The following is a 27,639-nucleotide window of genomic DNA, read 5'->3' as shown; positions in this document are numbered from 1 at the left end:
ACACCTGCCGCCGTATGCACTTTTCTGCTCATCCATCTGTAAAATGAGGCTGGCAGGGCCTTGCTCATTTTGTTCATGTGTCCCCTGCACCTAGTTCACACAATATGTGCTTAGTAAGTGCTTGGCTTGAAATACAGATAGTCCCTGACTTAGAAGTGCTTGATCCTAAAAAAGATAGGATGAGAGTAGGTGACATTTAAGGTTCCTTCCCAACTCAGAGAGTCTGATGCTTCCAGACTGAAGTTTGTCGATAGTTTCCATTGCTACGATGATGTCAGGACAGAGTATGCTCTCAGACCAGATCTCATAGACTGGCTCCAATTCTGGGTTGTTTCAGGAAGCTGTTGGGACTGCTGACTCTGTTAACTCCCCAGGACCTAACTGTGCACTTTAGTTACTACATGTTGATAATCTGGTCATGTTTAATCAATCCTGTATATATAGCTCCCCCCCAATAGTATTTTATTGTTTCCAATTACATGCAAACGATAGTTTTCAACATTTACTTTTACATGATTTTGAGTTCCAAATTTTTTCTCCCTCCCTCCCACCCCAATCTGAAGTAGATTATACATGTACAATCATATTAAATGATTTTTGTATGAAGGGGTGGGACTAGGTGATGCTGCTGCTCTAGGGTCCTGTGACCAGGCTGAGCTGTCTCCTTCACTCTTATCCTCTCTCAGAATTCATCCATCTTCTGGTTAGGTTTTTTTCCCCTTCTTTCATCAAGTTGCCTTTCATTCTTCATAACCACTCCAGCTTATCATCACATTCAGTGCTTTGTCATTCTACCTCTCTGGGTCCCATCTGATCCTCTGAGCTCTTTGAAAGAAAGAGTATCCAAGTTATTATTAATTATTACTGTGTTCTGCCTGAGACTTGCTATGCCCTTTTGGCTCCATGCCTGCGGCTCACCCTGCCCCCATCCCCCAAACAGCCTCCCTCTTGTCTCCCTAGCCAGCTTCCAGTGTGTCCCCAGCCTCCTCCAAATCCCTCTAGAACATTGGCTGCTTCTGTGAATTCCGAGTTCCCAGTGCTTCAGAAAAGAAAGTTCTACCAAAAGAGATTTAACCACCTACCCTACTTCAGGCTTGGTGTGAATTGTGTTTTTTGGATTTGTGAGCCTCAAGGCCATGGACCATGTCTGATTGTTCCAAGAACCCACAAACAAATAACAGAGACTGCCCTCAGGAAGAGTCAATCTCATACTGATCTTGTAACTGTATTAGTTTTGTAATGCTATAGAGAATAAAATACATCCCACAAAACAGCAATGGCTCTAACCTTTCATTACCAAGCACCAGATGTCCCCAAACTGCTTCATTCATTCATCCATTCATTTATTCAGCAACCACTTATTAAATGCTTAATGATGTGCAAAGCACTGTCCTAGGCACTAGGAAACACGTATAAGTCTGCACAACTCTGAGGAGCCAAATGTAATCCTGGAAGAGGAGACATTTGAGCTGAGTCTTGAAGTCTGGGTGGAGATGAAAAAAGTCAGACAGCTGGAGAACCACAGGGAGCATCAGCAAAGGTGCAAAAGGGAAAATGCTTGACCACAGCAAATGTGGTCCAGTTTGGCTGCCTCAGTGAAGAAGCAGGAACAGTATGATTGTAAAGTGCCTTGAAACCCAGATTACTTAATAGGCCATAGGGAGCTCTGAGAGGGTGCTGAACAGAGGAGTAACATTTGTCAGATCTGTATAAGCATAATTGTCATCAGCGGAATGAATTTGACTAGGAAGAGAATGGAGGTAGGAAGACAAATAAATTAGAAAGTGTGGCAGTAGGGCAGGCTGCTGGTCTGAGAGCATAATATAGCAGTGGCGGTAGAAAAGTGGTGATCAATTCAGGAAGATATTGGAGGGGGAGAATTGCCAGAACTTGGTAATTGATTAGATGGAAATTCAAGACGGGGGAAGAAGGATAGAGTCAAATAAAATATTGAAGTTGCCAGCATGAAGGTTAGACAGTATACCCAAAATCCAGATGAGGAAACTGAGGCAAGGCCAGGAATTTTCTCAAAATAATCATCTAAATAGAATGAGGACTGAGTTTTTCCACAATTGGTAATTATGTCTTTGTCTCTCAGTCAAGAGTCTTACTGCTCTGTGACCCAGAAGGTTTCTAGAATCTGAAACTACAGGGTGACTAGATCCAGGCCTGAGCTGCCAGTGGTCTGGGTGACTGGCTTAGCTGCTTAAGCATTGCCTTAATCATGGAACCTTCTCAGAAGCTCTCTAAAATCTGATGAAAAAAAAAAGGCAATCAAAGTCCTAGCTAGCTCTAGTCCCTTCCCTGAATTCTAGAGGCCAGGCATACTGGCTTTCTTACTGTTCTTCCTCAGACATGACACTCCATGTCCCTCCTGGGTGCCTTTGTTAACTGTCCCCTTTGCCTGGGATGGATTCCCCTCCTTACTTCCATCTCTCAGCATCCTCTAGATCCTTCAAGCACCACCTTCCTCTTGAAGCCCTCCAAATGCCAGTGCTTTTGGTTGAAAAAAATGATCTTGTATTTATTTCGTACATACTTATATGGGAGTGTTGTTCTCCCCCTTCCCAACTTCCTACTTAAAGGGCTGGGACTTTTCACTTATGTCTTTGTACGCCCAGCACACACTAGGTATTTTTTAAATGCTTGAGGTGACAATCCTCTAGTCCTTAATTGTCACATGATCCACAACCATAGGGGTGGGAGAATAGCATTAACCTCCTCTGTTACCCTAAACTGGCAACTCAGTAACATAGCTCTTTTGGCTATGTGAATCTGAATGACACTAAAAGGCTTTTGAAAGCAAAGAGATTCCTGAATGAGGCAAAGGTTTGGAGGAGGATGTTTTCTTTTGGGAGAACTAAAAATAGTCAAGTCGATGATGGATTACAGGATACAGCCAGCAACAAAATAGAGAGGTGGTACAGTGATCAAACAGGCTGGTTGCTTGGACCCAAGTGTGCTCGCCTTGTTTGGCAACCTTTTTAAGGGTCTCATTCAGCCTGGAATTGGCATCGGCAGTGAAAGAGGCTTGTGGGTTTCAAACATTTGGGTGGTAGCTGAAAGTTAATCCAAGTTAAAATTCATCTCTGTGGAGACTTCTCAGACTTGTAATAAATTCTCTTCCTCCACTATGGAGCATCAAGTCTCTTTTGAACACACATACTCCTTTCTCCCTTTATCTTCCTCCCACAGACAGTCTCTTTTTCCGCTTTGCTCCTTCAACCCCCAGGGAGATTTCTCCCTCCCCCAAAGCCCTTTTCTGCCATCACCCTCCCCCACCCAGTTCCTCTCTTCCTCTCTCCCTCCCTTCCCGGATTCCTCTCTGTCTCCCTCTCTTGGAGAGACCCTCTTCTCTGCCTGCTTCCTCCTCTCCCGCTGTTTGTGAATGAGGCAGTTTCTGAATGGAGCTGCTGGGGGTTCAGGCTGATGATCAGGGGCAGCAGCATTGGCCGTGAGAAGGGGAGGGGGATGTCTTATCCTTCCTTCCTCTTTTCTCTCTTTCTCCGTGGCTGCTTTTGAGGAATAAGGACTTGGGGAGGCAGAGACGGAGGTCGCAGGGTAGGGTTTGGATTCTCTCAGGGCAGTTCAGACACGGAGGGGATTTATGGGCTCAGAGTAGGAGTATTCTGGAAGGTCAGGACTAGAAGAGCGGTGGGGTTGGGGGGGGAGGTAGCAAGCAAAGGGTATTTTAGTCTGTTTCGGGGGGGTTTCAAGCTCTAACCTCTAGGTCACGGCTCGAAAAAGTTTTTTTTTTTTAATTGAACGTTTTCTTTTTTTCTCATAGAATAGTTGCTTCCTCTCTGTGTGTTTTTTTGGGAGGGGGTGTAGAGGGATGAGGCAAGAGGAGAGTTAGAGGATTCCTCATCACCCCCTCTAGAGAGCCCGGGAGAAAGGCAGGACCATGCGTGGCTGCCCACCTCAGGCTGGGGGCGTGGGGGGAGTCGAGGGGCCCAGCAGCAGTAGTAAATAGCGAGGAAGGGGAAGAAGGGCGAGGGGGGTTCGAGGTTTAGGAAAAGGGGGGAGAAAGAGGGATATCTTCCCCGCCCCCCTTTACCTTTTCAAATCCGATTGTTTTTCCCTTTGGCTCTGATTTTGTTTTGTTTTGTTTCGTTTTTAATTGCCCAGCCGGCGGTGCCCTTGGGGGGCCCGGCTCGGGCATACCTGGGGCCGGGGGCGCACAGCCACATCTGGCCGCGGCGGGGGGCGGGGGCGGGGAGGGCGCAGGAGGCGGAGGACGACCAGGGCCGGGCAGCGCCGGGCCGGGCCAGGCCAGGCCAGGCCGGGCGGGGGTTGGGCTGGCGGCCCTAGCCGCCGCCGCCGCCGCCGCTCTCCGCGATGGAGCCGGGGCCCGAGGCGGGGCTGGAGCCGGGGCCGGGGCCCTGGCTCGACATGGCGCCGGAGCTGACCCACGACGAAGAGCTGGTAAGAGGCAGGGCCTGCGGGGAGGTGGGTGTGTCTGCCCCGACGGGCGCGGGGGAGGGGGGGATGGGGTGGGGGGAAGCGGGGCCAGCCTCCTGTCCGCCCGCCGGCCCATCAGCCGGTCCGAGGCCTAGGCCCGCGGCACCCAGCGGCGCGAGAGCGGGGACCGCGCCCAGCCCGGGCCGGCCCTGCGCCCCCCCACCTGGAACCCCTGCCCCTAGATTGTCACGGTGCTCTTGCGCGCCCCCCCCATCTGGAAGCCCTGCCCTTGGACCGTCACAGCGGCCCTGTGGCCCGCTCATCACAGTGCCCCTGCACGCCCCCCAATCTCGAACCCCTGCTCCTGGACGTCATGGTGTCCGAGGGCCCCCCCCCCATCTGGAACCCCTTTCCTTGGACCGTCACAGCGCCTCTGCGCACCCCCTATCCATCTGGAGTTTCTGCCCCTAAACCGTCACAGCGTCCTTGCGCGCCCCCACTTCAGCAGCCCCTACTTCTGGACCGCTCCCTTCCCACAGCAGCCCCTGTTCCCCCCCTCGCCTCTCCCCGCCAATCCTCGATCACGGAGTCCCTGCCCTTGGACTATCACAGCGCCCTGGACCCTTCCCTCCTCATAGCAGCTCCTGCTCTCCGCTCAACCGCCCACGGAGCCACCGCCCGCACCCACCCATTACAGAGCCCCTGCCCTTAAACCCCTCCTTCCCCCACACACAGAGACCCTACCCCTGGACCAACACCACATCCCTGGCCCCTTTCCTCATCACAAAGGACCCTACGCCGTAGTCCTCCCCCCCTCCCGCCCCCAATCATGGAGCCCTAGTCCCTGGACCCACCCCCTCTGCCTATGACCCTGGACCCCTCCCTCATCACAACAGCCTCTGTATCTGGAACCCTCTGCTGTCACAGTGACCCCGCCCTTTATCGCAGTGCCTTTTCGCCTTACCCCCTCTCCCATTACATCGTCCCTGCCCCAGGACCCATCCCCATTAAAAAAAAACAAAAAACCCTTCCCTTCCAGCGCCTCTGCTCTTTGACCTCTATCAGTGCTCCCCTGCCCCTGGAGCCCTCCCCCATCACAACTCCCCTGCTCCTGGACTCTTGTATCAAATCGTCCCTGCTTCCCCATTCCAGTGACACCTGCCCTTCCCTCCCTCTTCCCCCATTCACAGCCCCCACGTCTCTCAACTTCTTCCCTTTCTCTCCTCAAAGCTCCACGCCCTACCCCCCATACGCCTGCCCCTCAGTCTCTTTACGGCTCTTATTGCCATCCCCCACCTCTGACCCACTTCCAGTTACTACAACTAGGGTTTTCATTCCCTACCTGTTGCCCACAGCGTCTCTGTCTCAGCAAAACCCTGCCGACTCACACCTGCTGCTTCCAGAGCTGTCCTATTTACAGTGACCCTGGCCCCTCATTCCCCCTTCACACACGCACACACACACCCCTTTTATCACACCTGGTCCTTTCCTCCCCTCATTATAATGCTCCAGCCCCTCACATACCTTAGACCCCAGCCCATTCATGCTTCCCTTGTTGCTCCAGTCCACCCAACTGACAGCCTTCCTCCTTCTAGGTCCCTTTCCCTACACTGAAGGGCCTGGGCCCCACACTCTTTCCCTAACTTTACAGACACCAGCTTCTCTTAATTCCTCTCCCAGAGAAATGGATTGGTCTCTGCTCTCCTTTCACTCCTCTCACAGTGCTTGCCCCCTTTTTCCTATCATATACCCTCTTTTCCTCACAGCACAGAATCACCCACCTCCATTTCAGCTCCCCTAACTCACCTGCCATTGGCTCAGCTCCCTTTTTCCTCCTAAAGGTACCATCACCACCCTAAGTCCCTCACCCCAGGAGAGGGTTTCTTTTCTTGCTCTGGGGAGAAAAGACCTGGTCCCTCAATATCTCTGCCATCTCATTTCACATCCTCCAGGATCTTCCCTGCCTCTACTAAAAAGTCCTCTTGTATGTCCTTTTATTCTTTTACTGAACATTTTTGTTTTTTAAAAGTAGGACCAATAAATGGATCTCCCTCCCTAAGACCTCCATTCAGGGGCACCTGGCTTATCGCTCTTGGTGAGAGTACCATAGGCCGGGATATTAACCTCTTCCTTGTACCTCCATCTCTAGCCCTCGGTTCTCTCTCTGTTTAAGGCTAGCCATTGAAGCTATTAGCAGCCCTGACCTGAAGGAGAACCTAAAAAGAGCCAGGGACAGGGCTGCCCTGCTAAGGTTACCCTGACCAATTTGGTTTGGATAGCATCAGGAATGGTGCATTACAGCCAAATCTCACCACAAGCAGGCAAACTCATACCCTTTAAGGAAAGTCCATAATATTGTGTCCTTCACTGGACATCATGATTTCACTAACTAGTTAATGACTTTAGGTGGAGGGATTAGGTTTGTGTTCTCAAAGCTAGGCCCTCCCATCATCCCATCCTAGGACATGCCCTCCCTGTGCTCTATTCATCTACCCCACTGATGTTTCTTCCCAACCCCCCACCAGGCTCTCCCTCTCTTACTGCCCCTCCCATTCTCATCTGACTGTCCTCATCTTTCTGCCCACACTGAACTCCATTGTCCCTTAAAAGCTTGTGACCTTCAATCCAGAGAAGGAAGTGATTTGCTGTACCATTTTGGGGGCATCAAAATGCTGTGAACTCTGCCTGCCTTTAGAGACCTCCCTACCCCTTGTTCCCATTTTGGGGAACTTTTTGCTTCTTTCCACTGCCTCTGAGGAGGATATGAAACCAGTGCTCAGCTTTGTGCCTGGCACATAGTAGGAGTTTGATAAATGCTTGTTGACTTGCTACCTCCTGAAAGCTTAGAGAACATTTGGCCCTAAGCCCCAAGAATTTCTAGTCACAGCCCTGTTCAGATGTAGTCCAAATCTGATTGCATGTTAAAAATCCAAATAAAAAGAGATGAACCACGACTGAAACTCATTTCAATACTTTAGGCCCTTCAGGGTAGGTAACAGACTTGGAGAAAGTCTCACAAACTAATCATTGGTGTATAGCCTTGTTTGTGTTGTGATAAACAAGCATCTCAATTTCCTCCCATTTATTGAGATGACTGGTTTCATATCTGGCCTTTACAATGTGGCCATTTCTTTAATACCTTGAAAAAGAGAACTCTACCCTGCAAAATCTGTGGTAGCATCCTCTCCAGTACTGTTCTGTTTCAGCATGATGATAGACAGGGCCTAGTACAGGCCAGGCCTCCAGGGATGCCAGCATCATCAGAGGGAGTCTCCTGTAGTTTGTAGTTGTTAGTTTTATTTTAAAGAGAACAGATAGCTGTTGTTTTTTTTCCTTATCTTTCCTGAGTTTGAAGTGTGTGTTTACTCTAAGACTTAAAAGCTAGGGAATAGAAACATTCTTGTGAAGTAGTATCAGCATATAGCCTTGGTTTGCCATGCCTGCTTATCTAAAAGGTGTTACTATAAAGCAAGATGCCTGGTTTCTTAGCAACCAGCCATATGAGCCAGCCCTTACCTACCATCTAGGTGCTCTCCCTTTCAACCTTGGGAGGAACTTAATACCAGGAGCTGTTAAGGTGCTCAAATCATATTTGGAATTGCCTTTAAAATTGATGGTACAGTTGTTTATTTGTTTTCTTCAGCATCCTCAACAAGGGCAGTGTAAACCATCAGACTTAGTAGGTGCGTTTGAGTTTTCCCAGCAACCACAACCACTCATCTGATGGCATCCCAGACCAGGGAGCCCAAGCATAAGACTAAATCTTGGAGTTTGTTAGCTGACACCTAAAGGCAAAATTCCAAAAGAAGAAAATGGATTTTTAGCACTGGCAGCTTCAATCATTTATATGTATCTGTTCTCATATGGTTATTTTAAACACTTAAGAAAAAGAATGCAACATAGTCTCAAGTTGTAACAGGCTTTACATTTTGGTATTGAGCACATTGTAAGTTATAGGAACCAATCTCATGTATAATGTTAATGTTTTGGGGCCTTTTTCAGTTCAATTTAACAAAGTTTTGAGGATTTATAATGGTGAATACAAAAGTATGTGTTAGGAACTGATAATCTATAGAAACAGCAAATCAGCTTCTTCAATTTTTTTCCTTTTTAAATGACAAACTTGAGAAATAACTCCAAATGTGAACATTTCCACAGACACATAACAGAAAAAGAGACTCGTGTATGAAATAGTGAATTTCTATTATTTACAGCTTTTAAAAGCCCCCACCATGTAGTACATTTAGCAGAATAGTATCAACCTTACCCAGCTTATCTAATATCTGCTGAACTTCCTTCTGTTCTCCTCTGTGTTTTTAAATGTTTAATTGAAGATCTTTTCTTTCTTTTCTCCTCTTTTGTGTCATGAATACTATCCCTCAACATCTCCAACTGTCCCCAAAATATAGTTTGTTCCAGAAATCTTAGTGCAGTCTTAAGCTATTAAAGCTGGAACAAGCCATAAAAGTAAAAGTCTGCACCCACCCCTACCCCCCAATAAATAAGAGTAATCAAGCAAAATGCATTAAACACATTGGTTGCCTCTGAAAATGTTTGTCTCATTGTGCACCTAAAGCTTCTGCCAAAGGTGGAAAGTATGCCGCATTGGTTTTCCAGGGTAGTAATTGGTCGTCGAATGGATCAGAGTTCTCAAGTCTTTCAAATTGCCTTCCTTTAGGTTTCTGTTTCCCTGGCTCTGTTCACTTCCCTCAGCATCAGTCCGCAAGTCTTCCCAAGTTTCTATGAATCTTTCTCTTTCGTCATTTCTTAGTGGTAGAATAATGTTTCATTATACTGATATACCTTCACTCATTCAGCCATTTCCCAGCGGATGGACAAAAATAAAAAATATTTGCAAAATAGTAAACAATGTAAGACAACCTATAATCACATTGCCAAATAGGGATAGGGTACGTAACTTTGCAGCTTTGGTATGGAATTATCAAGAGTGTGTTTGTTGTTTGGGGGTAGTTCTAATTTTTTTAATACTGAAAGAAGAATTTGAAAAAATCCATAGTAATTGCTCAATTAACAAGCATTTATTAAGCACCTATTGTGTATATACCAGGCATGAGAGATACAAAACCAAAAATGAACTAGCCCTTGGCCTCCAGGAGTTTACACATATTGGTTTACAAAATAAATACAAGCTGATGTGAGGAGGAGACACCAGCAGCTGGGGGAGATCAGAAAATGCCTTATCTTGGTGGCTGTTGGATGGAGCTTGGAAGGAAACTAGGGAGTCTGAGAGGCAAAGGTAGAAAGGGAGTGCATTGCAGGCCTGGGAGAACTGGTGAAACTTTTAGAAATCTTAGAAGAAATGCTATGTGTAGTCTGTACAAGAAATAACAGTGAAATTGTTCTTGGAAAGAGGTTTTCTTCAAGATCCTATCTATATTAGCTTGCTTTGTTTTTGTTTTTTTTTAAATGTCAGTTCAAGTCAGTTCAATTTGACAAACGTTTAATGAGCCAAAGGTGCTGTTGGACACTGGGATAAAACAGATGAAAAAAAAAGTGGCACTCAGTCTAATCACTAAGGAATGAAGAGGTACCATGGAGATGAACAAATATTAAAAGAAATGATTGATCTGAAACCAAATATGAAAAAACAATGAATGAAAAAAAGTGGCACTCGGTCTAATCACTAAGGAATGAAGAGGTACCATGGAGATGAACAAATATTAAAAGAAATGATTGATCTGAAACCAAATATGAAAAAACAATGAATGAAAAAAAGTGGCACTCGGTCTAATCACTAAGGAATGAAGAGACACCGTGAAGATCAATAAATATTAAAGAAATGACTGATCTGAAACCAAATATGAAAAATACAGTGAGTGAAAAAAAAGACCAAGGTAGCTAGATCCAATATAGCCCCATTCTGTTGGATGAATGCGTGTGTGTGTGTGTGTGTGTGTGTGTGTGTGTGTGTGTGTATTTTTTTTGGAGGCAATTGGGGTGAAGTGACTTGCTGAGGGTCACACAGCTAAGTGTCTGAGGCTTGATTTGAAGTCAGGTCCTCCTGACTCTAAGGCTGGTGCTCTATCCACTGTGCCACCTAACGGACCCTGTTGAATTTATATTTAAATACAGAAGCCTGTAACTGAAGAACAGAGTTTCAAGTTTAAACAACACAGGCAAATCTGGAAGTTTGCATACCAACACTAACCTACATTCTCATGAGAACATTTAAGTCTTAAATTTTACTCTTCTGCAGAGTGAACTAAAATCTATATGGGATATTTACTCAAAATTTAGAACTATTAAAATGACAAGGATTAAATGACCACCCAAGTTTAGGCTTCTTTTCTCTGTTTAATGTGCAAGGAACACAAATTAGTGCTATGTGGGCCTCCTTCCCTAGGTTCTTCCATTGGCTGTGACAAACCTTAGAACCCAAGAATTGTTAGAGTTGGAAGGTGTCTTAGAGGGGTCTTGTAGGATGAGGAAAATGGGACTAGGAGACATTAATCAAATTGCCCAAGGTCATAAATAGCAGAGCCTGGATTTGAACTGAGATCCTTTTATTCCAAAATATCACCCTCTTTTCACTTCAAGAGAATTACCTTAGTGAAAAATAAACCATTAAATCAGCAAAGTTTAACTAGTATTCTGAAGAGATTTGAATCTCTAGGGAGCTCTGATAATTATAGCTGCCTCCAACCTTGTAAATATGCCAAGATCCTACTATGATTAGTAGAATACCAGTACATAATTGCATTCTCATTACTATTCATATGCAAAACTAATATTTGAAACCAAAGATTTCTGCTACTTTTTACAAATAACACATATTTTATGCATTAGATAAAAAAATCTGTAAAAAAATTAATGTTTTAATTGTTTTTAATTTTCAAGTTGTCTCTGACAAAATCAATTTTAATTTATGTTTAAAGGTTCCAAAGAAAATCTTTACTTGAAAGCTCAGATTTCTTTTCTTGTATAGTGTAAAATTCCCGAGCCAAGTTAGCTCAAATCTCCCTCAACTCCCCTTAAAAAATTACCTTTGGATAGATGCTCAGTGTGAAATGTTATGACTAAGTGAAAATGGAGTTATGATGAAGTTTGTCTTGAAACTTTATAGGGTTTGCTTCCAGGATGCTATTATAATTCCATATTGTGGTTTATGTCCTTCCAGTTGAAATTTCTAAAGGCTTAAGTTGTCCTGTGTGGACATGAACTCTTTGGCACTTTTCCCAAGGGCAGGGGTTTTGTTCTGGCTCTTTTAGCCAAAAACATCCCCTTTCCCACAGCCTCACATGTCTTGTGCTGACTGTCACCCCGTCCCTCCACAAGTGGCTATATTGCAGGCACAAAACAATCTGTGCTGGGATAATCCAGAGAGGGAAGAGGAAGAAATGTTAAGAATTCTCATTAACGTTACTGTTACTTGTTAGAACTGCAGAAAAAAATCCCTTTTGGAAGCTAGAATTCGGTTGTTTACAAATGTTTGCAAATATTGTACACACCGAGACACTGGTATGTATAATCGATATAGCAACATTGATATATGAGACTGAATCTTAGAAAGGCACCGATCACTTTGAAAGTGGGGAAGGTAAAGATTGCATTTGTTGTTGTTCAGTTGTGTCTGACTCTTTGTTACTCAATGTCACTCCATGTGCGGTTTTCTTGGCAAAGATACTGGAGTGGTTTGCCATTTCCTTCTACAGTTCATTTTACAGATGAGGAAGCTGAGGCAAACAGGGCTAAGTGACTTATGCAGGGTCACATAGCTTGTCAACGTCTGAGACCAGATTTGAACTCAAGAAGATGAATCTTCCTGGCTCCAGGCCTGGCACTCCATCCACTGTGCCACCTAGCCCATAAAGTTGAATTCTTCTTTCTAAAAAGAAAATGGTAAATAAGGCTATATTGTTTTGGAATGGGCACAGTAATATTGGACCCTTCAGATTTTTAAAGCACTTGGAACCTTGTAATAGACCTCTTTTTACAGAGGAAATGGAAGTCAGTCTGCTGTCAAAATTTGAACTCAGAGACCTGGATTTTGGCTGTGGATTCCTGCAGTGTGCCCTTCCTGTTCTGGACACCTTCCTTGGTTCTCCTAGCTAGAAGGGAGGCTGCCCTAAATCTCTCATTCCTCTCCTGTGCCTGCTCTTCTCTGCCTTAGCCATATTTTAAAGTGTTATTCATTATTTGTGTAACTGGTTTACCCTTCTCTCTCCCTCCAGGATTTTAATTTTAAACTACTTTGTGGTAGGGTGGACTGTATCATTTTTTCACATTGATCTTCAGTGCCTAACACAGTGCCTTGGGTTTAGTAGGCACTTTATAAGTGAGTGGCACCACCTCTCTCCCATGCTCTTCTGCATTTATATTGAAAATTCCCTCTATTGCTATCCTGTTCAGTGGAGAATCCACCAGCTTTCAGTCCTTCCTAATCAGGAAGTAATCAGGGATAAGCTGAGCTGTTCATTCAGAGGTTAGTATGGTGTGTAAGCTCTGTGCTATTTAACCTAGCTTCCAAGGCCCATACTCATCATCTTAAATTGGAATGGGCTTGAGCTGGCAGCACTTTCACATTTCATTAAGAAAAGGACTCCCAGTAGATCTTGGGAGATATCCAGGAGTCCTGGGGATTAGGGAAGCATTGTTCATGGGAAGGATTCTTTATTCATTAGGGTTTGGAGATTTATTAGGTCCAAGGCTCAAGATAAGTGGGCCTGAATGAATGACTTACACTCAGGTGAGTTCTTAAAATGACTCCTTTAGCTCCTGTCTAGGAAAGTCCTTGTTGTCAGTACTGATGATATACATCAGGCCCTTCTCTCTTATTAAACTCACAGAAAGACACTCCCTTTTTTTTTTTAACTTTTTCTCCAGTGAAATTGTTCTAGATCAAACCTATCTAATAGTAGCACTGTGAAGTCACCCTTGTTTGCATTTAGCTGAGAATATAGTTTGTTTCTTGAACTATTAAGCTAATACAGGTCTTAGCAGGTCTTAACTTTTTTTTTAGTGTTATAGACCTCTTTGGCAGTTTGATAAAGCCTTTCTCCAAATAATTTTTGATTAATGATAGATGGACCCTTATTAATGATAATGATGGACGCTTTCTCAAAATAATGTTTTTAGATGCATAAAGTACATATGGTTACAGAGGATAATTGTATTGAGATATAGTTATCAAAATGTTAAAATAAAAAAACAACACAAGTTTGTGGACCCCAGGTTATGAACCCTTGATTTAGAGTAAGCAGTTGAAGATGACAGTTCTTATACTACTGACTTTACGGGGTTGTGAGGAAGGTACTATAAAAGTGTAAGCTATTATGATGAGGTAGATTGAAAAGAGAGCTTCAGACTACATATTATAATGTTAAATAGAAATAGATCACCTTGTGCCAAGATCTCTGTTGAGGCACCAAGCCAGTGGAAATCCTGTGTGTTTACTCTTAAAAGGACCATTTCCAACGGAAGCGAAGGGTCTTGTGGGAAATGGTAGTGATGAGTCAGTGGGTACAACATAGGAATTGCTGACTTCCCCTAGGGCTGTGGGCATTTCTGTCTCGACTTCTCTAAGCCTCTGGGCTCATTTGTTTCCTAATAGGCTGTTAGAAGGAATAATTTAAGCCAAATCACTAAAACCCCTTGTAATTACAATACTTAATTCAGGACTTCTCATGGATCAGTGATTTCACCAGTTGGAGATTTTTGCCAGTGTCCATTGTAATGCCTTTCCATCCAGTGTGAGTCTGGTCCCTGTCTTGCTATAAATTATCCCTGAAAAAAAAAAACCAACCCAAACCAGACATCCGATACTTTGGAGGCCTTCCTCTGTTTCTTTTTACTACAGTAAATAATGAGAATCATGACATAGAATTCTGTGCTGCCAAAAGAAATATATTTCAGAAAAGAAAAAAAAAGCAAGGATTTCACTGTGTGCCTATCATGGTTTAAAATCTTGCTTTGTCTAGAAGTTTCAATCTCAGACCCTCTTCTACATTCTATGTGGTAGCAATAGCATGAATTATAATTTTTATTATCTTTGCTTTCTCATTCCAACTGGTTAATATATGAAATTAAGCATGCTCATAATCACCTGTAGTTGAGGTACGGCATGATAATAATAGCTAGCATTTATATGCCCAGTGGGCTTTACAAATCTCTCATTAATCCTCACAAATACCTTTTGATGGAGGTACTATTATTATCCTCATTTTACAGATAAGGAAACTGAGGCAAGCAGAAGTTAAGTGACATGCCCAGGGTCACATTCTTGTCTTCCTGACTCCAAGCCCAACACTCTATCCACCGTGCCACCTAGTTGTAAGGTGACAGTCGCATCCCCCTTGCTTAGCTCCTTAGAAAATCATCTGATAGAAAGTTCTCCAGGCGTGTAAGTGCCACCTCCAAGTAACTCCTCAGCTTCAGGGCTACCCAGCAAAGGAGAGGGCCCATTCTTTCCTGGAGAGATGTTTATTCTGTAGTGACCGAAGAGGAAAGAAGGCCTTTTTCAAAGTTTTTGCTTGGGTTTCCATACAGAACTGAAAAATGCAATTTATTTGCAGACTCTTTAAAATTCAAAAGCCATGCAGGCAAAAGATGTTACCTCAAAGCATTCTTTTCTAGCCTGAAATTCAGTCACTGTCTCTGCCTGGAAAAGTAAAAGAGAGAGAGAGAGAAAGAAAAAGCGATTCACACTTATAATAAAGTTTTCTCTACCTTAGGAGAATCCCAGAGCTAAAAGGAAATTCAGTAATCCTTTAGTCCAACCCCTTCCCAGCAGTCACTCTTTAATCTTAATATTGCAGATTCCTGACAAAGAGTGGGGACTGGTTAGATGACGAGCCTGTCTCCCGGTGACTGTGGTGAGATCACCATTTTCTTACAGTTCAGTCTCTCCAGGACCCACTTCACTTCAAGCACGTTTTTGTCTGAGCTTGGAAGCCCTTTCTAACCTCTGCCAAGCCTTGAAACTTGAGTCAGAGGGGAAATTGTTTAAGGAAAATGGTGTTGAATAGACTTCACTCAGAGTAAGGCCTGAGGTCTTGTAAATGTTCTACGATCTTTCAGAAATGTCTCTGGTGACTTCCATTCACCTTCCCCAGTAGTCTCCAGTCTACAACAAACCGAACCCACGTGATCTTGTGCTCAGTTTGCTCAGGCGGTCATAGAAATTAATCTACATTATTGAAATACATGGAAATTCCCAACAGCTTTCGCTCTGTTTCTAAAGCCAATGTCTTCTGGCTGGATTCCAAGTCTGAACGTTTTCAAGGAGCCGTTTTTTCTTGTCATTCATGTCTATCTAGGTAGCAAAGGACAACATTTCTGTAGGGTTGTGTGTATTCCATAAACACATAGAAAAACTTTTAAAAGGTCATCATATTTTCTTTAGTTTTTCCAAAATATCAGGTCTTCCCTTAGCTGGGCTGCTGTCTTTGGCCTTCAGTCAACTAACAAGCGTTTTAAAGTGGCTACTGTGCTTAGAGCTGGGGATTCAAATAATTAAGCAATCTCTGCTCTTGAGGAACTTATATTTTAATGGAGAAGCCCACAAGTTACATATAAAAGTACATACAAATCAAATATAAAGATGGGAAGGGAAGTAGGGTAGTTGGGGGTGGGGAAGTCATCAGGGAAGACTTCATGTAGAAGGTGCTACTTGGGCTGCCCTGGAAGGAAGAGAGGGACTCTGTGAAGTACAGGTGAGAAGGAAGTAATTTCCAGGCATGAGGAGTAAACAGCTGGGATGAAGGCCAAGGAGGGCTGGGGTGGAGAAAGAGTGTCAGAGAAGGCCATTTTGGCTGGATTGCTGAGTGGGAAGGGGAAGTCATATACATTGAGGCTGGAAAGATAGGTTAGGGCTTGATTTCAAAGGGCTTTAAAAACAAAGTGGAGGAGTTTATGTTGCATCCCAGAGTCAAGTGGGAACCATAAGAATTAATTATTGAGTTTGGTAGTGACAAGGATAGATCTGCTATTAAGGAAAATTGTTTTGGCAGCTCTGGTAAGGACACACTGGAGTAGAGAGAGACCTGAAACAAGGAGATCAGTTGGGAGGCTGATGCAATAATGTAGGTAAGAGGTAAGGAGGGCCTGAACTATGGTGGGTGTGTGAGTGGAGAGAAGGGTTCAGAAGTGAGAGATATTGAGAAGGTAGAAAAGGCAAGATTAACACTGATTGGGTGAGGCAGAGGGAGGGGTCAAGGAAAATGCCCAGGACATCAACTGAAGAAACTGGAAGAATGGTGGTGCCTTCAGTCACTATCTCTACCTGAGAGAGAGTAGGGGGGAGAGGGAGGGAGAGAGAGAGAGAGAGAACTCATGCTTATAATAAAGAAAGTAGGAAAATTTGGATGTCATGAGGTCTCTTTTGTACATGTTGAATTTGAAATGTCTCCAGGACATCTAATTTAAAATGTTCAATAGGTGGTTAGTTGGGAATGCAAGATCTAAAGTCAAAGGAGAGACTAGGGCTGGATTTGTGAGTCATTTACACAGTGATGTTGATTAAAACCTTGAGAGCTGATGGGGCTACAAAGAGAGAAAGCCGTAGGAAGAGAAGAGGGCCCAGGACAGAGCCATGTGTATATCCAGTTACAGTGTGGTACAGATGCTGAGCCAGCAAAGGAGGCAGAAAGTGGTGTCACAAAAAACCCAGAGAAGACTATCCAGAGAAAAAGGAGCTCCAGTGTCTAAGACAGAGAGGTCAAGAAGGATGAAGATTGTAAAAAGACCATTAGATCTGGCCTTTAAGAGATAGTGCACATTTTTCAAGATGTCCACTGTGAACAGCATTCCCCAGAGAGATTGCCTATTGTCCGAGGGAATATTGAGTGGAATGCAATACAGGCTGTGCTGATTCTGACAGGAAGATGTCCTTGTATTGACAAGGCAAGTCTCCTGGGAAGCTCCCATTTCTGCAGTATTAGTTACAAAGCTCTGTTTAAAGAATGCTTATGCTGCCCCAGGGTGGGCCTAGGAGCTGCTAGAATTTATTGTCTCCTCCTGCCGGGAAGCACTTGGTGCTGCTTAACTGGAACTGAAAAAGGGGGCACCGCAATGAATGAAGAAGTCTTACTTTGAAGCTTTAAAGGAGCCAAGATTCTAACTCTTCATGGGTTTGCAAATGGGCTTGCGTGGATTTTAAATAGTTGAAGAACTTGTTAACAAGGAATGTGCATGGTTAAATCCAGTCCTTTCCATTCCGGTGTGTGTGTGTGTGTGTGTGTGTGTGTGTGTGTGGTTTATAAGAAGATCTGTATTCCTGAAAAGAGAAGCTCATCCATTTGGTCTGGAGCAGACAAAAGCCTGAGGCTGCCTTTTATACTTTCCAGTTGTGGAATCTACAGGCAAGTCTCTGATCTGAGAGAGAGAGAGAGAGAGGAGACAGACAGGACAGACAGACAGACAGAGACAGATTCTGGAGGGCCAAGGGTTAGGGAGGAGCTTTTTATTGTTTTGTTAAGTATTTAAAAATACATTGTATAATTTGTAGGACATTGTTCAGAAAACTTCCTCCTAAATTGCTTCTGTTACAAAAGCGTAGAAATGGGAAACATTTGTATCTTCAGTGTGCTTTGAGGTCCTGAAGAGCAAGACATTCCTTCCACGTGCAGCCATCATGGAAATGCTGTACTTGGGGTGTGCGGGACTGGCTGTGGGCGAAGGGAGTGTCTGCTAGTTTTGCCAGGAAGAGAACAGTATCTGCTCTCATCTTCCCCTTGTTAGCCGTGGTCACTCACGAACGGGTGACGTCAGGCTGCGCAGACGTGCTCTTCCCTGGCTGGGCCGGTCCCACATGGCTGGTGGAGTGCTGATAAACCCCAGTCCTTCACTTCCTCCTGTAGGAAGTCATTAACACCGAGGAGCTTTCCCGACTGAATAGCTCAATTAAGTCTCGTCCCTCTCTAGTGCTGCAGGCTTTTGGACTCTGCTGAGCTGGCCCACTTGGGCAGCCTTTGCTTTTTGCTCCCAATTCTTCCGGTTCTCAGTGGTATTTTAATCCCTTATTAGAGGTTAGCTTTTTTCCCCTCATCTTTAATGTTTTCCCAATGCTTAATACAATAGATGGAAAATTCCTTCATTTCCAAACTGTTGCTGTTTGGTTTATAGGGTATTCTTTAACCTTTTCTTAGTGGTTATCTGGCCAGGAGGTTCCTGATGGGGATTTTTAAGAGCTTCAGGTCTGAAGTTTCAATTATTTATGGAGTTCTGGTTTCATAAACAATCTATGCTGGGTGAGTTTTCAGCTATTAGTAGTACTTTCTCATATTTTTAAGGCTAACATGGGGCATTATGTTAATTATCACTTGGAAAACAAATTTCAGTTGGTTTATTGCCCAGAAAAGGGCTGACCTAGACATTTAACATATAGAGGGAGAAAGGTCGGGAATGTCTGGGTCATTAGAAAGCTGGTATGTTTGCCGACTCGGCTATGTAAATTTGAGTTGAATAAATAGTGTGTGGATGTTTGTCACAGCTACAGAGGTCCCCAAAATAAACCAAGGAAGAATCAAAATATTTTCACTGCCTCTATGTTTTTGTGTTTGAAACAATCAGAAAGTAAAAGAGAATAGAATTCTGATATAAGTCAAGTAAAACTGGCTTGTCTTTTGTTTTAGTAAATAAAACAAATAAATCATATGAACAGAGACAATCCCTAACAGGAAATTTGATAGGAATCAGCTGGACCCAAGTGAAATGAACTCAATAGGACTGTGTAATACTTGTTTTTATTTATGATGATGAAGTCAAGATCGGGCATCATTCACGGCCTTCCTAAATTTATATTTTGGAGTTAGAGGGTTTGGTTATGGTTGATGCGTGGACCATGGTGGAAGATGAACTAGGAATATAGACAACAAGCAATCACTGAGATTTAACAGTTATTGGTTAGTTAGATAACCAAGGTTATTCTATGTGACTCAGATCTGAGTGTGGAATTATTGTAGTTATATGGAAAATATAGCAAATCTTTCTCTGACATTTCTTTGAGTTATCCCCATTCCAAAAGTAAATCTGATTTTTTTTTTGGTGGTATAGGGGGCAGAAAGGGTCAGGATTTATAATTACTTTTCTAATCTGGCTGAGTTTCTGAGTTGACCAGATAGATTTAGCCAAAATTTTCCAGAAATTAGCCTTTTAGTATAAAAATGTCCGTGCTTAGTCTCAGTATTCTATTTTTAAAAAAGCTTTTAGAAAGTCTACAGTAGCTGAAAATGGTACTTATAATAATAGTTTCTAGAAATGCATAGTTTAGCTACAACTAAAAATTTCATATTTAATTTAGAACACGTGTATATCTTTTTTAGTGAATTCTGTACAAGGTATACTCAGTATGGTAACTCATTTGATTCAACAACTCCCTGAGGTAGGCGCTATTATTTTCATCCCCATTTTACAGATGAGGAAACTGGCATAGAGCAGTTAAGTGACTTGCCCAAGATCACACAGCTATCAAGTATCCAAGACAGGATTCAAACTCATGTCTTCTCCATCAGACCGTTCATATAAAACTCAAAAAGAAGCAGGTATATAAGGATCCCTGTAGGTCACACATTGATTTAGAAAACCCCACATGTTTCTGTATTTCTTTTCTTATTTACACATTGACATGTTAAAACCAGATAGGAACTGCATTTGGGAAGCATCTCTGTTGCTTTGGCCATACTTGGGAGTGTTGTGGGCCCCTGTAGTATTTGGTGCCTTGCAGCCTACAACATACATATTTCTTTTTCTCTCTTTCTAGTTTTGAAAAGGGAACATTAATGTTTTTCTTCCATAATTTCTCCCCTACTGGCTTATAGATGTCAGCAGTAGTGGACTTGAACCCTTTTCACTGAAGGTTTGGTAAGAGCAATTGAAGAGGTAGAGCTATTTAATTAAATCCCATATGTTGGAAGTAAGTGGAGGAGTTAAGCACTGTTCACACATCTCTTTAGTTGCTTTGAAAGGGATTTATGCTGCTAATAACTATGGCAAATTGCCAGAGAGAAAATTATTTCCAGAGCATAACTGAATATTTTTTCCCATTTCTTTTCCCTCCTTCCATTGTGTGTGTGTGTGTGTGTGTGTGTGTGTGTGTGTGTGTGTGTGTGTGTTTGTAAGCAGCTTGGCTCCTAGGCATAATGGAAGCATGTACAAACCCAGCAAATTTTTGAAATAAAAAAATCACACAGAACTGAAAAAAAAAAACAATTTTTAAGATAAACTTTTACTAAAAATAAATGACAAAATATGAATGCAAAGTAACTAGGGTTATTTTTATCTTTTCCATAGTGGTTCAAAGGTCTAGTAGAAAAATGTCACATCTTAATATAGCAAAATGAAAAATCTTATTAAACCTCTTCCCAGTTTATCTTTTTCTTTTTTTATTCTGAACTTAAACACCAAAAAAGAAAGCATTCCCATAGACACAGCAGCATATAAAAAGATTCTATATGAAACTGTGAATCTCCATTTCAAACTTTAAAAAAAATAACAGATTCTATACTTTATTTTTATTATAAATAGTATTTTTTCCAATTACATGTAAAGATAGTTTTCAACATTAATTTTTTATAAGATTTTGAGTTCCAGATTTTTCTTTCTTTTCTCCCCCATCCCCAGAAAGCAAGAAATCTGATCCACACTTTACTTTCAAAACTACTACTTGTCCTCATTTTCTTCTGAACAGTTCTATGCATTTTTTAAATGGTCCTCTGTTGGGAGAGCATTGCTATTGCTAACCTCTACCCTTGCCCAATAACTGCAAGAAAGAAAGAAAAAAACCCATGTAACAGATGAGCGTAGTCAAAGCAAAACCAGTCACAGAATGGCCACATCAAAGAATGGGTGTTTCTTTTTGCACCTTCCATCCATCCCTTGTCTATTAGGAGGTGGGTGTTATTTTTCACCAAAGTCCTTCAGAGAGGGAGGGACAGAGTTGGCTGCTGCTTTTATCAGAGTTCTTAAGCCCTTCAAAACTGTTTTTCTTCATAGTGTTGCCCTTGTATAAATTGCTCTCATGGTTGTGCCCTCCTTCTGCATCTACCACTCAGGAGCCCCTGAAATAGTTTCTTTCATTGGGTTTATCACATTAATACACCACAGTTTGCTTAGCTTGTTTTCTAAGATTGTAGTTTTCTTCTTCCTTCTCCCTCCCCCTTCTCTCTCCTCGCTTCACGATCAGAAGTTCTCCCTGATGTTACCATCCCTTTTAGCCCAATAACCCCCATGTTTAGTTAGGCATACACATTTCTACACCAAACTGTTGTGTTCTTGCATGTGTTCCACCCTCCTTCTCCTGTTTTAGAGGAGAGGGAGGGTTCATCCAATGACTACTCCTCCCAACCCTTCCTCTATGTTTCTGTAGTCTCCTCATGCATGCATACCACTTATAAGAAAGCAAGCTTGGCTCTTAGAGGAGTTGTGAACTGATCCAACCATTCTGGAGAACAATTTGGAATTGTCCCCCAAGGGCTATAAAACCTAGCAGTACCTCTACTAGGTCTGTATCCCAAAGAGATCAAAGAAAAAGGAAAAGGACCTATGTGTCCAAAAATATTTATAGAAACTCTTTTTGTGGAGGCAAAGAATTGAAGATTGTGGGGATGTCCATCATTTGGGGAATGGCTAAGCAAGTTGTGGTATATGATTATGATGGAATACTATTGTGCTATAAGAAATGACCAGCAGAATGGTTTCAGAAAAACCTGGGAAGACTTATTTGATCCTATACAAAATGAAGTGAGCAGAACCAGGAGAACATTGTACCCAGCGACAGCAACATGATGATCAACTGTAAAAGACGTAGCAATATAATGATCCAAGACAATTCTGAAGGCCCTACAATGATGAAAAGTGCTATCCAATTCCTCAGGAAGAATGGATAGAGTCTGAATGCAGATCAAAGCATACTTTAAAAAAAAAAAACAAACTTCTCTTGGTTTGTCTTTTTCTTTTGCAACATGGAGATTATAGAAATGTTTTACCCGTGTGTATAATCTGTATCAAATTGTTTGCCTTCTCAATGAGGGGAGAAGGAAGGGAGGATTGAAAGAAATATTTGGAACTCAAAAATTTTTTAAAATAAATGTTAGAAATTTTTTTACATGTAATCGAAAAAAATATATAAAAATTTGGGGGGAGAAAAAGAGAAAGTAAGCTTGACTTTCCTCCTTTCTCACACTTGTGTAGTCTCTCTCCTCCTCTCCCTGCTTTTTACAGTTGGCTTGTTTCTTCTGTTTGCTCAGGTTCGCTTTCCTAGCATTTGTAGTCATTGCTGCCTTTAGAAATCAACAGGTTGATCTATACCAAAGGGGAAAGAGGCGAAAGAAACTCAGCAAAATTGAAAATTAAGAAACAAATGGGCAGACATACAAAAAGTAAATGCGTGAGGAAGGGTATGATTGTGGAAATCCAGAGCCAGCCTGGGCCGCCTGGCACTTCTGCCATTGATCATCTCAGCTGTGATGCATCAGATCGCTTCCCTTTTTGGCAAATTGTGAATTTTAGGATATTGAGTTTTCCCTGAGCTTGTATACTGTGCCATTGGTCTCTAGTTAGTTCATGCTCCTGGGAGAAATAGCTGATATCAGGAGGAGAATGTTTCTTTTCTGGAGGGAGCTGCTCATCTGTTCCCAAACTAATAGCAGAAAAGGATATTTGTTGTTTTATTTTGCAAGCAAGCACATGTACATGGGGACCTAGAACGACAGAACTTAAGTCTATGTTGTTCAATAGACGAGAGTGTCTGATGGAGGTAAAACAAGGCGAAATTATACCACTGCCTATTTTAGAGAGAAGAGTTGAGTGGGAATTGATTGCAGATGAAAACTTGGGTGATTGACAGGCTGGAAGGTGAAATTATCTTATTAGCTGGAGAGTGGGTTCCCTATGGAAAAACCCATCACCTCTATTTTGGGAAGTCCAGGAGACCCAAATTAGTGGGACCCCCCCCCCAAGCCTGAGAGTTGGTCCAAGTTTCCCTGGCCTGCTGGCAAATCACCATATGTCTACATATGTGAAACTGTGCTATCATGAAATGTCTCTGGTACTCCCAGTAATGAAATCCTTTTGCAGGGGATCTATTTACTTTATCTTGACTGAATTCTCTGTAGTAGCTAGACATCTTACAGTAGGGCCCCAGAGGCTTTCTATTGGTCAAGTAGCCAAGCAGCTTGGACGTGTCATCTGTTTTGTTCAGATGATGGAGCAGCATCGTGTAGTAAAAAATGGTACCCAATCAATAGTCAGATGGCCGGGTTCAACTCTTGGCTCTGCTGCTCACTGCTGGCATGACCTTCGGCAAGTCTCTTGACTTTGGGGGCCTCAGTATCCTTATTTATAAAGTCAAGGAGTTGGACTGTTTGACCTGAGGCTTCCCTTTTAGCTCTGAGGCTATTCTCTGATATTCAGTAAGTGTTTCAGGAGAGATAGTTCCTGCATTTATAAAGAGTGGCTGCCAAGGACTGTATCCCAGTTAGCATCTGGTGATAAATTACTGAGAAGCATGGACTAGATGTAAGCCTCTGCCCTGGGGCGGGGAGGGGGGGGAAGCTTCTCCCTAGGAAACACAGTAGTTTTTAGCTTCAGGAATCCCAGTGATCCCCTCCAGAGAACTGGCCAGTCCTCAGAGGTCAGAGGCCAAGTGCTAGGACTGGGTCTTTCTGGTGGCCCAATGAGAGTGTAGGGCTGGGAATCAGCTGTACTCAATGGGATTGGTGTGGTGAGAGGACACTAGGAATGAAGATGGTGTGTGTTTGCCATTGCTTTAAGGCTTAAAAAGTTCCTTAGGCACCTTATCTCATCTGATCCTCATAGCACTCAGCCATACCACTAGATGGTGTAGTGGGTAGAGTGTTGGACCAGCAGTCAGGAAGACCTGAGTTCAAATCCCACCTCGGGCACTTACTAGCTGTGTGACCCTGGGGAGGTCATCTCACCTATTTGCCTTAGTTTTCTCATCTGCCTTTCTTACTAGGTTCTTAATAGCTAGCACTTTAAGGTTTGGGTTTTTGTTTTTTGTTTTTTGCAAAGCACTTTACAAATATTATCTAATTTGATCCTTACAACAAGCCCCGGAGTTAAGTGTTATCATTATCTTTGTTTGACAGATGAGGAAACTGAGACTGAGGGAAGTGACTTGCCCAGGATCTCACAGTATGGATTTGAACTCAGGTCTTCCTGGCTCGGGGTCCAACACTTTCTACCGTGCCTGTTAATAGTGATGTAATTGGCCATCAGTTCCTTCCAAGAGTCCAGACTTTTCCCTGGGTACCCCCCAGGGGAAAGAAAATCTGGAAGGGGGAGCACAAGTAAGAACCTGAGCTTACTTCAGGGCTGGATCAGAGCAGGTGCCGTCTGTGTACTTGAAAATGTCCCACTGCTGTTTACAGTACAGAACAGACTCTTGGAGCTCGGGTGGGCAGGCCAAACCAGAAGGAATTGTTCCCGTGCTCCAAGCCAAGAATAACATCCTGGCCAGCAGTGGGGCAGAGGTCAGCTTGAGGCCCTCACACTGTGGAGCCAAAGGACATGCTGACCCCAGGAGGAATGACTTGGGAAAGATGGCAGTCACAGCTCACTTTGGAGAAGGACTGAGGGGCGGGACCCTCTCTTGCACATGCATCAGCCTATTTAGTCTTTATTTTGGTTGGGATTTGCCTAGTCCTAGCCCTGCACAGTTGAAAGGACTCGCTGTGGCCCTTGCAGCACCTTATGATCCTGCTCTGGTCTTTCTTATTCCTCCAGCAGCTCCCAAGAACCCTGGAAAAGGTCCTACCCAGAATGGGCTGTTTGCTGGATAAGTGAAGAACATGGAGGAGGGGGCTTCTGGCCCAGGGTTTCATTTCCTCCTGCTGCATCCAAGGTTTTCCCCCCTTACCACATGCCCTCAGCTCTGATGTTGGTCTCATGGTGGGCACCGTTTTCTCCAGGAGTGTCCAGGTTTAGCGCTGCTGTCTTTTCTGAGGTCTATTTCTCTGTGTTGGACTTGGCCTGATGATGGTCTCAAAGGTTTTCTTGATAGCCTTTTTTTCTTGGTTCTTCCTGTGCTTTTTGGCCCAATTTGTTGTGGTGGCATCTTAGATTTTGTGGTGTTCTGGGTTCCAGCTGCCTCCCCCTACAAGTCAGGTTCTCCTCCCCCATTGCCTCTCACCTGCTGAGGCCTTCCCTGACTATTGCTCAGCAGTGACCCCAGGGTAACAGGACAGAGTAGTAAGAAACACTCAGTGTTTTACATCTGGCTCTTCTGTGAATCCAGTTGGCTTTGAGTGTGTGTTCGAGGCAGAGTGTGGTGGAAAGGTCATGGCTCTTTGGTGTGGAAGCCTGGCTCCCAAGCAGCTGGGTCACCTGAGCCTCAGTGTTCCCATCTGTCCAATGGGTGCAAGAGCCTTACCCTACCTCCCTTGCAGGGTTACAAGGAGAAAACCACCTTTGACGTCAACAGAAGTTCATTATTCTTGTTTGATATCACTAAACCCTTTCATGCGTCCTGGTGGTGAAGCTTCCCAACACTCAAGGTCATTGCCATCCATCACATGCCTCTTTCCCTTCCCCTTCAGCAGCAGTTGAAGAGACAGGCAGACACTTGGCAGCCACGTGGCTCTGTCTGAACCTCAGCTTGTCCACTTGTCAGATGGGAATAGTCAATAATACCTTTAATAATGAAAGCAGCTCCAGACCTTCTGGTGAAGTCCTCATCACCAGCTCATCTACCGGGGGCCAACAATCAGATGGGAATGAAGCCGCTTTGCTGCAGAGGGGCCCAGAGCCTAGGGACCAGACTCACTCAGCACCATGGCCCACATATCTGGCCAGCTGGCTGGTGGGAAATGGGCTGTCTTCTGAGCAGAATGGACAAAATGTGAATGTGGTTTAAGAATGTGCAGTGAGGTCCTCCTCTGGGCGAGGCCCTGTGCTAGGACCTGGATGTGCAAAGACAGAAAATGGCACAGAGCCCACCCTTGAGGACCTTACAGTTTACTAGAGAAGGCAGGGCATCACTGAGTGGGAGGGGCCATTGATGGGTACATGGAAAATCAGGAAAAAAGCATTTTAAAATATTAACTATCCCAGAATGGAAAGACCCTAGTAGTCTGACTCATACCTAAAAAAAAATCCACACATCTTGCTGCTAGTGGGTACCACAATGCTCAGAGCACTGGGCCTAGAATTAGGAAGACTTGAGTTCAAATCTAACCTCAAACACTTAAGCAAGTCATGTAATTGCTATCTGACTCAGTTTCCCCAATTGTAAAATGGGATAATGATAGCATCTGTCTCCAAGGGTTGTTGTAAGGATCAAATGAGACAATATCTGTAAAATGTTTAGCACAATGCCTGGCACATAGTAGGCACTTAATAAATACTTGTTCCCTAACAAACTCCCTGAGCCTTTGCTTAAAGACTTCCAATGAGGGGGAACCCATGGTTTCTCCAATTCAGCTCTTAGAGGGCACTGATTGTAGGCATGAGGTGGCACAGTGGACAGAGCGCTAGACTTAGAGTCAGTAGGACCTGAATCTAGATCCTGCCTTGAGCACCTATTGGCAGTGTGGCCCTGGGAAATTCACTTAACCTTTGCTTGCCTCAGTTTCCTCCTCTCACTAAACAGAAGGCTCCTTCCAGCTCTTAAGTCTCTGGTCCTAAAAGGAAAATACTGGTTTTGTCCTCGAGATCCCCTCCCCCCCACCCCCATACCATACGGTGGTATTTTCCAAATGGGAAGCTGCCTCATCCCTACTCATCCACCCCATCCCAAAGGTGGGGTGTGTGTGATACTTGTATTTTCTGCCTCCTCGGGATACTATGAGAAAACCACTTGGTAGCTGAGTTGAAGGAAAAGTTCTAAACCCATGTAAACTGACTGTAGTAGACGCTTCAGAAGTTTACTGTTGAATTGGAATCAAGCCCTGAAAAAGGAACCTTATAACGCTCCCCCAAGATGAACTCTCTCCTACCCCCAATCAAGCCACAGTGCTGACAGTGGTTGGCTCCCCACCCTCCTTAGGGTGTGTGTGTGTGTGTGTGTGTGTGTGTGACACTACTGCCTATGGATTTCCCAACGGCAAGGTCTCATTTGGGTCAGTGAGAAAGGGAAGGGAAGGGACTGGCCTTTGAGGCCGCTGTGGCCTCCCCAATGGTGTTGCTATTCTTAATGACTCTCAGAGCAGGGGCTCGTTTCTCATTGCCTGCTGGGCCTGAAGGAGAAGCTGAGACTGTTGGACTGTGCCCATGCCCTGGCTCCTCAGGCTCCAGCAGCCCTCATTTTTTCCCCTCTTCTGT

At 43.7% G+C, this 27,639-nt stretch overlaps 1 protein-coding gene across 1 annotated transcript in view; it reads left to right on the top strand.

Annotated features, from left to right (window-relative positions):
* The first annotated feature begins 4,269 nt into the window (after positions 1-4,269).
* Positions 4,270-27,639, top strand: part of PTPN9 (protein tyrosine phosphatase non-receptor type 9) — a 67,744-nt gene continuing 44,374 nt past the window's right edge. The window contains exon 1 of the mRNA XM_036734753.1: positions 4,270-4,425. Coding sequence (XP_036590648.1) covers positions 4,339-4,425 — 87 coding nt within the window. The 5' untranslated portion in view covers positions 4,270-4,338. The remainder of the gene's footprint in view (positions 4,426-27,639) is intronic.

The sequence above is a fragment of the Trichosurus vulpecula genome, chromosome 8 (genome assembly GCF_011100635.1).
Source record: "Trichosurus vulpecula isolate mTriVul1 chromosome 8, mTriVul1.pri, whole genome shotgun sequence".
NCBI lineage: Eukaryota > Metazoa > Chordata > Mammalia > Diprotodontia > Phalangeridae > Trichosurus > Trichosurus vulpecula.
The sequence above is the reverse complement of the archived record's forward strand: the minus strand, read 5'-3'. Positions and strand labels throughout refer to the sequence as shown.